We start from the raw sequence: 13,070 nt of genomic DNA, 5'->3' as shown, positions 1-13,070 counted from the left end.
ACAGTCTAGAATCGGGTGTTATAGTCAAGCAGAATTTCCAGAGAAGTGTTATAATTTATTGTTTTATCATTTATTTCGTTTAAATTAACTATTCATAATAATTATCACACTAAAATAAGAATCATTTATTTGTACGGCAAAAATAACAATATTATCATCATTACAAATCATCAATATTTAATAATTAATTTAAAAAGCAAAAATAAAATACCCACTTCCATGTAATATTGAATTAAAAATCAACTACATAGATCAATATACGAGTCACATCTGTTCAGTTCAATTAACACTTTTTGGAATTGAAATTCAATGAATATACGGTAGTATAAATTGTTCTATCCACTAGATAATGATGAAATATTCACTCATTTACCACTGCAGACTCTGTTGGCTTAAACCTCAGGATTTACAAAGCTAAAAACACTGTAATTTATTTTATTTTATACCCCTTTCAAACCAAAAGCAAAACTCCGGAGTTTTTGTGTGAAAGGGATATAGTATATAGTTACCACTTTAATATAACAACTTATAACTGTAGTACATACATACATATGGATTTCAAAATCTAAAACGATTTTTTATACAACCAATTTAAATTTGCACAATTAGTATAATAAAAATAGAAATCATTGAAGAGATCAATTCTGATACATTATTCAATAATTATATAACGTTTATGAAAACACTTCATAAAGCGTGGTTCCCATTAGAACGCAACGCAGTGACGATCGACGGAAAGTGATGTAGACATATGCGTAACGCTTGGTTCTCACTAGGACGCAACGCAAGGACGTAGACGCCACGCAAGCGAGTTGACCAATGACAAGCTACTGTTCGAATAATCCATCGCTTGTGATTGGTCAAATCAATTTGCGTTGCATCCTAGTGGGAACCACTCTAAAAGCGTGGTTCCCACAAGAACGTAACACAAGGACGTAAACGCAACGCAAGCGTTTTAACCAATGACAAGCGAAGTTATAGATAGTTAGCAATCACAAGCGAATAAGCCATCGCTTGTGATTGGTCAATTCACTTGCGTTTTTCTACGTTGCTTCGGTAGTTGGGAACCGGACCAAGCTTTACGCCGATGAATGTAAATAATAAGCTCTTAATTATAGCTCATAAAACATCGATCTAAATTATAATTAATATGAGGGCAGGGAAAGTGAGATCTCTGAATACAGAAAATCCCATACCAACCGCGCACATAAAGAAAAAAAAACAACTACTGTACTTTTGTATTTTCAATCAAACACCCTCTCCCGCCCAGATATAAAATACTAAAATCAAAGTCCCAGATAAAAGTAGTTTTCAATTAGAGAGGGCGCCCTGATGATTTCAAGGTACATGTATCATAGTACCATTAATTTATGGCCCATTATGTTGAATTGTTATATTCCGTTCTTCCTTGCACTTTACAGCTTAAAATAATTGCAGAAACACTATATCTAAATATATATATATACCAATATTAAATACCAATGCTAAATTATATATTAAGTGTAAAATAAATTTGTGTTGAGGTATTATTGCATATCAATTTACTATATACAGTATTTATTATTTTACATCGAATGGTTCTACATTGTCAGCACAATTAATATTTTAAATCAGGGGCAGATTCAGGTGGGTAGCACTAGGGACAGGCTCCCCCGCTAAAATGATATTATGAACTACATTTTGGTATAAAGAATCTATTTTGATAGACCATTAATATAATAATGTTAGGTACTCCCCTGTTTAAAATATCTTGGATCTGCCCCTTTTAATAATATTCACAAAGATATGTTAATATACTCAAAATATCGCTTAATTTAAAAAAAAATAAATCTCACTCATATTTGTAAAATTGAATATTATACAATACTATGTGTATATACTTTTTAATGTAATAATTTATAATGTTTGTATTTGATTGTGTAGTAAGATAAGTCCATATTTATTATTTTTTTTGTTGCACATCTCTTGAGAATTGTGCCTCTGTTATAAAAGAGAAAAAATAAAGTTATTATTATTATTAAGTGCTAATAATCTAAATGTAATACTAACTTCATAATCTGGAATCTAAAAATAGAGCGATCAAAATGCATAGTACAAGCTGTCCCCCTTGATTCATTCATTTGCAGATGCATGCCATCATAGCAGGGATACTAATTACAAAAAAGTAAAAAGAACCTTGCTTTTTGTGCAGCTAGATAGTAGCTAAGCAGCATACATAAAAAGTGAGTTTAAATTCACCAAATTAATAATTTCAGGATATACTATATTTTATTGTTCATTGATGGAATTATCTTATATTCACAATTGAAAAAAAAAGCTTTGTACAATCATGGAGCTATACAATTTGATAGCTCTAAGCATAGAGTTTTCCTCTATGCTTTAAAGTTCTGTCTACACTATCAAACTTTACGTAACAAAAAAATGTGATGTGCCCAAATATGGACATGATGTCATATCGCTACCATATTTGGTCATATCACTACCATATTTGGATATATCACCACCAAATTTGGTGCAAGGACAATTTGAGCCTTAATAAGTGGATAGTTGCAACAGTACAGACAAACCTCGAGTTATGGATTTTACAAAATGTTGGAATTAAATGTTATTAAATCTAAAGTAGCTCTGTCTACACTATCAAACTAGTGGTGATGTGCCCAAATATGGTAGTGATATGACATCATCATGTCCATATATGGGCACATCACATCACATCTTTTTGTCACATAAAGTTTGATAGTGTGGACAGAGCTTAAGCAGAAAACAAAGGAATTAAATCTACCATTCATATAATTCTTTTAATTCAGATCGTAAACTAACTCTCTTCAGTGTCTCGTAACCAAGGACAATGATGAGGCTTGTTGGTACCGTTGCTAGGTACCTAGCACTTAGTCCTTTGGTGAAACCTTTCAGCCCTTCCTCATGAAATAAATTCTTAAATGAACCAATTATTGAATCGCCTCCAAGCACCTGAGAAAGAAATATAGTCATTGAAAATAAATAAAGCTATCAAATATGCTCATTTTAATTACCGTATATCCCCGGGTATAATCCCACTTCAGGGCTAATCCCAACCTTTACTTTATGTCTGCTTTCACAAACAGGCATATCTCCAGGTATAGTCCCTGTATTGACTTTTGATCTGGTTGTAGGGGTCCTACAGTTTTTACAATGATTTTTTTTTCCCTTCAACCAGGGTTTCTCCGGGTATACAGGTAGTCCTACCCCACAAAGTTGGCCCAATTTTGTGTTTTAGGTGGGTGGAATGGTAACGGGACGATTCGGCAATGAGATGATTCGGCCCGGGACGATTCAGCCCTGAGACGATTCGGCCCGGGACTATTCGGCCCTGAGACGATTCGGCACATTTAAATTTATCGGCTTTGATATGCATTTTATAAGCATAAAATAACCTTTTTTCCCCAAACTTTATTTTCAGAGAAACTATGGGGTAGCACTACTACTAGGGTTGAAGATGCAATAAAGTAAACATTTTGAAAACATTGTCGAAAATGATCATTTTTTAGTCACGCGAACGATGTAAACAAGTTACGCCCTCTGTTGGCCGCTTGGCGAATGCACGAAATAAACAAGGTTTTCGAAGTAATAAAAAAATAAATTATATATATATATATATAAAAATAAAAATAAATATAAAATACGTTTTTTAGATAATTTATTATATATATTATATCAACATTGTCAATATCAATAAAATACGGATTGTTAAACACCTTTAAAAACTTGATAAATACCAAAAAAAATGGATATGAATTTGGTCAAATGTGAGACGTTTCGGCCCACAAAGTGGGATGTTTCAGCCCAAAAGTGGGGCAAATCGTCCCACCACAACTGGGCCGAATCGTCTCAGGGCCGAATCGTCCTGGAACCGGTGGAATTATACCAGAGGATATACAGTACTAATACAAAACCTACTTTTGGACAATCACTCCTATTAAGGGGACACTTTTCTACCAAATGTGTCCCTTTAATAATAGAGGTTTTACTGACATATTATCATTTTATTGTGCTAAATAACATATAATATTCTTTTTTTTCTTCTTTGTACTACTGTATGCTTATTTATGTATGTTTATGATTGTGTATGATGAATGGAAATAAGGACGAAGAGAATACCGTAATAAAATGATATTACTTTCATTCAATATTGTAATTTTTTTTAAAACAATATAAAAATTGTTTTGTACATGTTTTATTTAAAGTAGATTACAACAATCTGGTTTCCATAAGTGCAAATTCAATAAGCATTAAATTTTATTACTTTTGGTTGGATTTGGTCCAATCTCAAATACAGCATAATGAATTTCTAATGTTACAAATTGATATGCCAGTATTTTGTTCATGGTTAACAAACTGGGCTTTTTATTATCAAACCTTTTTACAAATCAACACCCTCAACAAAAATAATGAGCACTCAGAAACTGAGTGAAGTACTTGGCAAAATATTGTCACAGAGGGCGCATATTAATATTTCAGCCTAGATTTTTGTTTTTACTTGAAGTTTAGTACTTTTATTTGTGAAGTTAATTAATGAACCGATTTTTATTAATTTCAATAGGTATACCTTTTACACCGAAAATTTAAGAATGATAATTTAAAAATTGTAGGCGCTATCATCCTAACAAACAATATTTATTATTAAAATTATATTTTTGCCAAGTAACAAATAGATTACGGTGGTAAATATAATAAAAATATGACATTTTTGTGCTATTACCTGAAGTCTTGTACGCACTATATCCATTGGATTGGTGACTGTGGTTGCAGTGAAGCCTGCTGTAGGCCCAGCTAAGGCCTGTATTGCAATGTGAGGTACTGGAAAATCTAATACATCTTTAATTATATAGCTATACCTATCTGTAAAAACAAATTAATATAAAAGAATATAATAATAATATTTTAATTAATAATAATAAACATGTGATACTGTTTAATTGTATTATTACCTTCAACAATAAATAAATACTATCTTCAACCATACTATGCAGGTATAAGTCACTCACATTGAATTTGGTTTATACAAACTGGGTCAAACGGTATATCTACAAACTTACTTTACCAAATGTTGTATTCAACAACACCTAGTGGCCGTATTCACCATTCACACTTAGGCTAAGGGAGACACTTACCCTTAAAATAAAAAAAATATCCTATCCTAAGACCCCATTTACACTTACGTTTGGGTCCAGGGCCGGTTGCAAATATTTACCTTTTAGGCTGGCCCCAGAGCGTTTACACTAGCGACGCAGATTACTGGTCGTAAATAATTTTATCGGAAGTACCATTGCATGCTGGGATACGAAGTACAGTTTGTTTAAATTTTTCTCTCTCGATCGTCAATTAATTCAAATCTCCGCGCGAACCGACCGTTTTATATTTATACTGTATTGTTGTTTTTTTGTCCCATTAAAAACAAAATGAACTCCACTGTTTTATATATAATATGGCTGTATTTTATGTATATGCGAAACAAGCAGAGGAATACTTTATTGAAAGAAGATGTCTGAAAATAAATTTAACTATATAATAATAAATGATGAAGAAAACAAATTGTCATAACAACCACCTCATAAAAAGGTCAAACATTGTTCACAGTTCACTGCGTAAGCCGGTCCAAACGTAAAAGCCGCTCCTGAACCTACCTGGAGAGGTGGCCCAGATCTGCGTCCGGCCCAGGGCCGGCCTAACTTTTTGGAGTATTTACACTTATCAATTGCCGACCCAGGGCCGACCCAGGGCCGGCCTAAATCGTAAGTGTAAATGGGGTCTAAGTGAACACAATTTAAGGGAAATACTTAAATATTTATTGAGTTAAGTGAAATATTTATAGGAGATATCTCAATTTAGTGTGATTGGTGAATAAGGCCACGGGCTAGTCAAAAACACAAGGAAATACTAATTGTCATTTAAAATCTAAATTTATTCAATGAATTAATGTACCATATGCTGAAAAGGTAATTCCATGTGATGTATAGTTAATAAATAGTGAGATGATTATCTCAATATTTATTTTTAAAATAATTTCGATATTGAAAATGTGTGTAGTTGGTCGCTTTCTTGTCGATGCTTTTATTGTAGAACGTAATTTATTTATTTTTCTCTGTTCTGGGTTGACCAACCAGCATAGGTGTTTAGCACCTGTTTGGTCTTTCCGTGCCTCCTTTTATAATTGTTTTGTCTTCTTTGTTTAATATGTATATGGCAGAAATTGAATAAATAAATAAAATAAATTATTAATGTGTATTGGCAATTTACTAACCTGTATAAAAATGATAAAATGGCCACCACAGGGCACTACTTGGCATAAAAGTCATAATGGAGGCAGTATACCCCTTGTAAAACCCACGTACACCACTAGTCCTTAAAATATCGCTTGCAATCGAGCTTGTCTGCTTCCATGATATATTTTGCCGTGCAACACTGCCATCTACAGACTGACCAATCATCATTATCCTTTGAGACACAACGTCAATCGGAACAGTGATACTTTGGGCCACGAGTGACGCTCCACCTCCAGCGATAAAAGATTTCGTAAAGTTATTAGCACCAGAAAATGTTTTACGTAGCAATTCATAAGTAGTTACGTAACATTGTCCTGAGAATATCGTAAACGTGTTGATCATAAAGCCTTTATAATATCCGCGTATACCTTCGTAACGTCCTATTTTTTTTACTGCATCCCAAGTACCGGTATATGCCGATTTTTGACTTTGCACTTGCAGTCTTGTTTTGATCAAGGTGGTAGGATAAAGAACCGTTCGTATTGATAATGCAAATAAAACACCAAATGAATAGAATTTAGTCTTGTCCATATCATCCCATTCTATAATCTTCGATTCTGTTTCAGTAGTTTTAGAAATCATTGTGATTGGAAGACAAACTTATTGATTACTAGCCTGTGTAAATATTTACTTTTTCTGCAACATACAGAACCATCAGTGAGCATACGTTAAAACAAATTCTAAAAAAAGAAAAGAAATTTTTTTACAAATAAACTAAAAAACCACAGTACTAATACGGAAATTACATATACTCTAGCTTAGAGGCATAGTCTAACTAACCTTTGCTATGGAAGTCCAGTTTAGCAGGTAGGCTGGGCTAGGCTATTGAGTACGACGCCCACAACCAAGGAAGCCTATAGGAATACAGGTCAACCCGTACCCATGCCAACTCGTACCCACCAACTCGTACCCAAATTTTGGCTTACTCGTACCCAAAATTTTGGCTCACCCGTACCCATCATTGGCTAACCCGTACCCATCATTGGCTGGCCCGTACCCAAGTTTAATGCTATTTAAAGTATATTTATATAGGCCTATTACAGTTAAACCCAGTTTTATTACATATTTTTAGGTCATTATGTTCGATATTATAATGGCAAAAACTATTTACCTAAGTATAATTTATGTACAGACTCGTACGAAAAAAGCACAGCTTTCATCGTATTTGGGTCGTAGTTAAATTAATACTTGAGGGCGCTGTTTTACATGGAAGATGTCAGTGGTCGGCTGCTGTGCTGCATTCTATTTTTTTTCATTTATGAATAGTTATTGATCTATTATTTAAAATCATCTTATCGCTGACAGATACGAATGTACACAGACACGTGTAGTAAATAAGACGACATCCGTTGCCATGGAAAAACGAGTGTGGGTCATTTATTTGTAGAATATTATAGAATGCGTATTTTTTTTTAAAAGGGAATCCCTCGTCAGCAAAAACACGTAGCTGTTATTGAGGAAACATCTACCAAAAATGTTTAATTGCTGTAAACAAACAGATAATTTTACTGAATTATTTAAGAAAAAAAAAAAAGAAAACGATCGTACGCCAAATTGCGTTGTCTATTTTTTTTTACACACTGTAGCTGTTATAGAAGAAAATCTGCCAAAAATGTTTAACTGCCTTAAAGTACGTGTATATGATCATTTCACTGAATTATTAATAAATAAAATATATGGAAAACGATCATACGTCATTACTGAGTCGTCTCTTTGACGCCCTATAAATGCGTGTTTTTTTGTAATAAAAGGTTAATCCCGGTCAGCAAAAACACGTAACACGAAATCTACGCCCCATAGCCCTGCAGGCATTACAGTACGTGTATATGATCATTTCACTGAATTATTAATAAATAAAATATATGGAAAACGATCATATACGTCATTAATGAGTCATCTCTTTGACGCCCGATAAATGCGTGTTTTTTTATAATAAAAGGTTAATCCCGGTCAGCAAAAACACGTAACACAAAATCTAGGCCCATAGCCCTGCAGACTTTACAGTACGTGTACATGATCATTTCACTGAATTATTAATAAATAAAATATGGAAAACGATCATACGTCATTTTTTTTATAATAAAAGGTTAATCCCGGTCAGCAAAAACACGTAACACGAAATCTACGAGTAATTCGACCCCATAGCCCTGTGGGCTTTTTGATTAAAACAGTGCGTCGTTAATTCAACCAATTTTAAATATACCAATACAATAGAAACAATAATTACTTGATCGAATCATGGAGGTATACCTCCATGATCGAATGTAATCAGGGAAGATAATTAGGTGATAAGAATAAAAATTGATAAGTATAAAAATGATACGTTGTTGGTACTTTACCTGGGCTTAATTGAATTGTAATACTATACAACAGTAAAAATATTTTTTTATTAATTAATGTTCTTACGTAAATAAATAAAAAGACACATCAAACATTACGTTTATAAAACTATAATACTACATTTAAATTAATGTTAATGTTATGCGCGATTTGAACGATTTGCGCAATTTGAAATTGCGCAAAAAAAATCCTTGCGCAATTTGAATTGAAACATGTGTTTCAAATTGCGCAAGCAACGTATTAAATTGCGCAAGTAATCTGCAAATTGCGCAAGGTTTTTCGACAGATTGTGAAATCATGCACACCCATATTTTTATAGTAATTTCTAAGAATGATTCAAAATTAAAGATAAATATCGCATTTCCTTATTTTAGTAGTGCAAATATTGTTATAATAAGTTAGCATACCGTCGAAGAACCGACGAAGGAAAACGAAGCGGTGGTGTTCCACCAGGCGGGCGCGGCGCGGGCGGCCGGCTATACTACTCTAGCCTAGCTAGGGTCTGGACTACTGATACTGACTAGGTTACATGGCCTAGCTTAAACTAATATTAAAAACTTAAAAAGTGAGTATTAAACATTATCTTCATTGAAATGGTCTTATTTATATAATAAAATACTAAATTTTAAACTCCTCTGCCTAGGCCTAGCCTAGCCATGTATGGGAAAATTTACAGTTCGTTTTCAAATTGCGCAAAGGTGTCATATTGCGCAAGAACTATCTTGCTTAATTTACAAATTGTGCAGCGCAATTTAAAATTGCGCAAAGATTTTCTTGCGCAATTTGAAATTGCGCAAGTTGATTGCGCAATTTCAAATTGCGCAAAAAAATCCTTGCGCAATTTTAAATTGCGCAAGAATTTTTTTGCGCAATTTCAAATTGCGCAAATCGTTCAAATCGCGCATAACATTAACAAATATATGCCTAAAACGAAGTTTACAATCAAATCAATGGTCATTTTTATTAGCACAAATTTCACCGAGACCTGTAAAATAAAAAAAACTATTTAAATATAAAAATATTCATACGTTTGAAAGCATACCACTAGTTTTGCGCCGATCAAATCATTACAAGTAGGCCTAATTATCCAAAAATGGGTACGAGTAAGCCAAATAATGGGTACGAGTAAGCCAAATACTTGGGTACGAGTAAGCCAAATATGTAGGTACGAGTTGGCATGGGTACGAGTTGGTTTGGGTACGGGTTAGCCAAAGTGGGTACGAGTTGACCAATTATTTGGGTACGGGTTAGCCAAGTTGGGTACGAGTTGGCATGGGTACGGGTTGGTTTGGGTACGGGTTGACCAGCACCCAGCCTATACGGCCTACCCTTTAAGGCCTAGGCCTAGGCCTAGCTAGGCCTAGACCTAGTTAGGCGTCAGGCTCATGACTAGCCTAAAGTAGGCCTAGCTAACACGGTGTTTTGACCACTTTTCCATTATTCTTATATATTGTTATATAGTTTATGTATCCAAGCTTATTGTTAGAAACTTTTTAAACCAAGAAAAAAAGCCATAAAACTTACAAGATACAACACAATAATACATCTAAAGTCAAAGGTAAATTGGATTCTCCGCCGGACAGTCTTTTTCATAAAAAATAAAAATTCACCCCTCATCATATCATTGGCTTATGCTAAAAGTTGAACTGAACTTATCAATGATGAATGTGGACTGACTCGGCACATTTGGTAAATAGTGATCTGCGGTCCAGTGTACACCGTGTTGTTGTTTTTGCAGATTGACCTAGGCCTAGCCCTTCTAATTTAGTTAAAATTATTAATCATGTCACAAAAAATTGCTTTGGTAAGTATCGTTTTTTAATTGCCGTTTTATTTTATATGCAAATATAAGCTAGGCCTAGGCCTCCTACCTAAATACATTTACACTTTACAGGTAAGCCTAGCTAGCTAGCTTGTTGGCCGAACTACTAGGCTAGGGCTAGGCCTAGCTAGGGAATTAGGCCTAATATTAATAATAATAGTACTACTAGTAGTAGTAGTAGTAGTAGGCCAGGCATTATTATGGAGGATCTGAGGACTCCCAGCCAGGCCTAGCTATCCTAGTAGGCTAGTACTAGTTGTAGGGGTCCCGTACTACTATCTATGGCCTACATACTACAGGCTAGGCCTAGCCTAGCGTGTTTTTATTTGCACCAGACCAGAGCAGAGGTGATAGTGTGCATGGTGTAGGAGTAGGAGTAGCTAGGCTAGAGAATGGATGAAAACCCTCCATCCATGCATACAATACAGCTTTCTTTCACGCATAACACATAATATACTTAAATAAAGTCCACTATAATTTGATTTCTTTTATTAGGTAACTGGGGGAAATAAAGGCATTGGTTTTGCCATTGTGAGGGCTCTTTGCAAAGAACTTCAGAATGGTATCGTTTATTTGACATCACGGAATGAAGAACGAGGAAAAGATGCTGTAGAAGAACTTAAGAAGGAAGGATTGAACCCTCACTTTCATCAGCTGGACATTGATTCATCAGAGAGCATTGACCGTTTGAGAGATTTCCTTAAATCCACTCATGGGGGCTTAGATATACTTGTTAACAATGCTGCAATTGCGTTTAAGGTATCCCGCACACTTTTGTATGCTCACATTAAGAAATTTGGTTTGCTTTATTATGTGGAACATTTATTATACTGTATAATAATACAGATTTAATCAGAATTTTAACATTTATTTTTGCCTTTTTTTCAAATTTTCAATTTTGTTTCCAGCAAAAAGATACCACTTCATTTGATGTACAAGCTAAAGTATCCATAGCAACCAACTACACTGCAACATTAAATGTTTGTCATGCCCTGTTCCCATTGATACGTTCGCATGGAAGGTAAAGGAATAAAAGCTTTCATTATCTTTCCATTTACTATTACTGTCAAACACTATCAAACTAGTTCGGTAAACAAAGTGTGATGTGCCCAAATATGGTACTGATATGATTTCATTGTGGCCATATATGGGCACATCACATTTTTTACACATAAAGTTTGAGCTTTAGATAAAACCACCTTCTTTCAGAGTGTATATTTGTGTATCACCATTATATTACAGCTTAACAGTGTACCATTTAAACTTCTTTCATCTCTCATAAGGGTTTGCCATGTAGCAAGTATGTCAGGACCACATGTGTACAAGAAATTGAGTCCCAAACTTCAGGAAGCGTTCAAACATGCAAAAACAGAAGATGATGTTAATAAGCTGATGGCTGACTTTGTTGCGTTAGTTGCTTTTATATAATAATTTGTTGCCAACTTTTATTAGTTTTAATATACATGTCAAATAAGTAAAAAATTTAAAACAAACAAACAGTCAGAATGTTATTTAAAATTTCATTTGAACATGATTTATTGACAGGAGTGCAGAGAAGGGGACATTAAGTGAAGAAGGATGGGTACAAAATGCCTATGGTACCTCAAAGGCTGGAGTTATCACCATAACAAGGATCCAGGCTGCAGCCATGAGTGCAGACACCTCAAGACAGGATATCCTTATCAACTGTGTAAGTAAAGCTCTGTATATCAAACTACCAAATGTGGTAGTGATGTGCCCACATATGGTAGAGATATGTCCAAATATGGTAGTGATGTGCCCAAATATGGTAGTGATATGACATCATCATGTCCATATATGGGCACATGACATTGGTTTGTCACATAAAGTTTGATAGTGTAGACAGAGCTTAAAATCTTTACCTGGCCTGAATGTACATACATTAGTAACTGTTGTTAAATTTTATCAAAACTATTTCACAAATTCATATATTTAATTAATTTAAGATGGATAATTAAAATCATGTAATTGATGATTTCGTTGATTTCATTTGCAGTGTTGCCCAGGTTATGTTGATACTGACATGACAAGTCACAAAGGAACTAAAACCCCAGATGAGGGCGCCATAACACCAGTGTATTGTGCATTGTTACCTGAGAATTCAGCAACACCAAATGGGAAACACCTTTCTAACAAATCTGTAGTTGAAACTTGGTAATTAGTCTACCAAGACTTTATATGATTGTTGTTTGGCTGACCTAATGACAATTATTTATCATAGTAGCTAAATAATTATAATAATTTCAATTACTAGTATTATATTTTATTAAAAATAATGTAATCTAATATGAAAGAAATGATCAATAATTATAAATGATGAATAAAACAAAGCTTCAAATTGAGAAGTTATGTTTGTTAATGGGCATTTATTTCTGTAATAACGGAGTAGAAGAGATTTTAGAGGCTAGAAGTAGTCTAGCGCCATGATGGATTAATAAGTGTTGGGATCTGAAATATTTTCTTTGTCTCCCATTTTCTTTGTTTCTACTGTGTATGCTTTTAAACCCTATTAATCAACTTGAAGTTAAGGTAGGCACGGCCCTCCATACCTTTGCCTTAAAATTTATGAACTATAGTAGACCATG

The 13,070-nt window shown here is 34.0% G+C and overlaps 2 protein-coding genes across 4 annotated transcripts; one reads left to right on the top strand and one right to left on the bottom strand.

Annotated features, from left to right (window-relative positions):
- Window positions 1-101: 101 nt before the first annotated feature.
- Window positions 102-10,223, bottom strand: LOC140040961 (solute carrier family 25 member 44-like). Of its 2 annotated transcripts, XM_072087266.1 has the most exons (5): window positions 10,167-10,223; window positions 6,281-6,982; window positions 4,739-4,878; window positions 2,783-2,970; window positions 102-1,980 (listed from the first exon to the last, which is right to left on the bottom strand). In XM_072087266.1, coding segments are annotated over exons 2-5 (933 nt in total). In that variant the 5' UTR covers window positions 6,885-6,982; window positions 10,167-10,223; the 3' UTR covers window positions 102-1,979. The 2 variants fall into 2 exon arrangements, with proteins under 2 accessions (XP_071943367.1, XP_071943366.1); XM_072087265.1 differs by having other exon boundaries at window positions 102-2,970.
- LOC140040962 (carbonyl reductase [NADPH] 1-like) lies at window positions 9,126-12,903 on the top strand. 2 transcript variants are annotated; one of them, XM_072087268.1, is made up of 7 exons: window positions 9,126-9,135; window positions 10,406-10,446; window positions 10,960-11,223; window positions 11,373-11,485; window positions 11,748-11,873; window positions 12,010-12,154; window positions 12,482-12,903. In XM_072087268.1, exons 2-7 carry the CDS (start codon window positions 10,426-10,428, stop codon window positions 12,641-12,643), a joined length of 831 nt encoding a protein of 276 aa, XP_071943369.1. In that variant the 5' UTR covers window positions 9,126-9,135; window positions 10,406-10,425; the 3' UTR covers window positions 12,644-12,903. The 2 variants fall into 2 exon arrangements, with proteins under 2 accessions (XP_071943369.1, XP_071943368.1); XM_072087267.1 differs by lacking the exon at window positions 9,126-9,135 and having other exon boundaries at window positions 10,319-10,446.
- The last annotated feature ends 167 nt before the right edge of the window (window positions 12,904-13,070 follow it).

The sequence above is a fragment of the Antedon mediterranea genome, chromosome 2 (assembly GCF_964355755.1).
Source record: "Antedon mediterranea chromosome 2, ecAntMedi1.1, whole genome shotgun sequence".
Lineage (NCBI taxonomy): Eukaryota > Metazoa > Echinodermata > Crinoidea > Comatulida > Antedonidae > Antedon > Antedon mediterranea.
The sequence above is the reverse complement of the archived record's forward strand: the minus strand, read 5'-3'. Positions and strand labels throughout refer to the sequence as shown.

What these genes read in the sequence shown, in the direction of transcription:
- LOC140040961 (XM_072087265.1), bottom strand. Translation starts at nt 6,884, where the DNA reads ATGATTTCTAAAACTACTGAAACAGAATCGAAGATTATAGAATGGGAT. An exon ending in ATTTTATCATTTTTATACAG is followed by an intron (nt 4,879 to 6,280) that starts GTTAGTAAATTG and finishes TTGTTTTTACAG; the next exon opens with ATAGGTATAGCTATATAATT. An exon ending in TAGTGCGTACAAGACTTCAG is followed by an intron (nt 2,971 to 4,738) that starts GTAATAGCACAA and finishes TTTCTTTCTCAG; the next exon opens with GTGCTTGGAGGCGATTCAAT.
- LOC140040962 (XM_072087268.1), top strand. Translation starts at nt 10,426, where the DNA reads ATGTCACAAAAAATTGCTTTG. An exon ending in ATGCTGCAATTGCGTTTAAG is followed by an intron (nt 11,224 to 11,372) that starts GTATCCCGCACA and finishes TTTTGTTTCCAG; the next exon opens with CAAAAAGATACCACTTCATT. An exon ending in AGGATATCCTTATCAACTGT is followed by an intron (nt 12,155 to 12,481) that starts GTAAGTAAAGCT and finishes TTTCATTTGCAG; the next exon opens with TGTTGCCCAGGTTATGTTGA.